The 903-nt window shown below is 53.4% G+C and overlaps 1 protein-coding gene across 1 annotated transcript in view; it reads right to left on the bottom strand.

Annotated features, from left to right (window-relative positions):
- LOC107104680 (disks large homolog 4-like) overlaps positions 1-903 on the bottom strand; it is a 15,939-nt gene that overhangs the window by 7,426 nt on the left and 7,610 nt on the right. Inside the window, exons 7-10 of the mRNA XM_015404731.1 lie at positions 639-741; positions 460-556; positions 206-382; positions 95-132 (exon numbers count right to left, since the gene is read on the bottom strand). Of these exons, the coding sequence (XP_015260217.1) occupies positions 95-132; positions 206-382; positions 460-556; positions 639-741 (415 nt within the window). The remainder of the gene's footprint in view (positions 1-94; positions 133-205; positions 383-459; positions 557-638; positions 742-903) is intronic.

Raw genomic sequence — 903 nt, 5'->3', positions numbered from 1 at the left:
TAGACTGGATAAAGGTCTGAGATCCCAGTCCTGTGCTGGTTTGGTTCAGGTTCCCATTAATAACTAATTCCAGATGTTCACAGCTGTTTCATACCTTTACTCTTCATGCGGGACCACTCCTTCCTCTCCACCCTGAAACAGAAACACATCTGTCACTGGGAGCTAAACCAGTCCACCATCATTGGAGGGAGGAACCAGTGCTAACCTGTGTTTGGAGGGGATGTAGCCCAGCTCCTCCAGCTCCCCCTGCTGGTTGAGTCTTCTAGCCTGCCACCATTCGTCATCAGCGCTGTCAATCACATGGAGGACCTCCCCAAAGTTAAAGTCCAGAGCCTGTGACAGGACGCCACAGTCCCACTGCTTATCGTAGTCAAACAGGGCCCTGAAAGCAGCATGAAGGCCATCATCATCATCACCATCAGCTCCTCAGGGGGAGGGGTGGAGGCTCAGGTAGGTTACCTGACGTAGAAGGTTCTGTTGTTCCTCAGACTGCCTGATGAGCTGTTCATCATCTGCTCCCTCAGGTCGTGGATCTTTGCCTCAAAGCGACTGTACTCTGCACAGGAAACAGGAAGTAGTCCCTGTTAGACCAGCAGACATGCTAAGCTAACAGTTTGCGTCCCAGAGGCCGTCCTCACCCTCGGGTCGGTACTGAGCTACGATGGTCACAGTCTGCCCGGCGTTCTTCAAGGCTGCTGCAGCCTGCTCATGGGTGGCGTACCTGAGGTCCACCCCGTTCACCTGCATAGAGAGACACGTCAGTACCACTGTCCTGCCAGCAGGGGGCACCATACATAGATTTAACATGTCAGTACCACTGTCCTGCCACCAGGGGGCTCCATACATAGGTTTATCAGGTCAGTATCACTGTCCTGCCACCAGGGGGCTCCATACATAGGTTTA

Source organism: Cyprinodon variegatus, unplaced genomic scaffold (genome assembly GCF_000732505.1).
Source record: "Cyprinodon variegatus isolate N-32 unplaced genomic scaffold, C_variegatus-1.0 Scaffold1845, whole genome shotgun sequence".
NCBI classification, from domain to species: domain Eukaryota; kingdom Metazoa; phylum Chordata; class Actinopteri; order Cyprinodontiformes; family Cyprinodontidae; genus Cyprinodon; species Cyprinodon variegatus.
The sequence above is the reverse complement of the archived record's forward strand: the minus strand, read 5'-3'. Positions and strand labels throughout refer to the sequence as shown.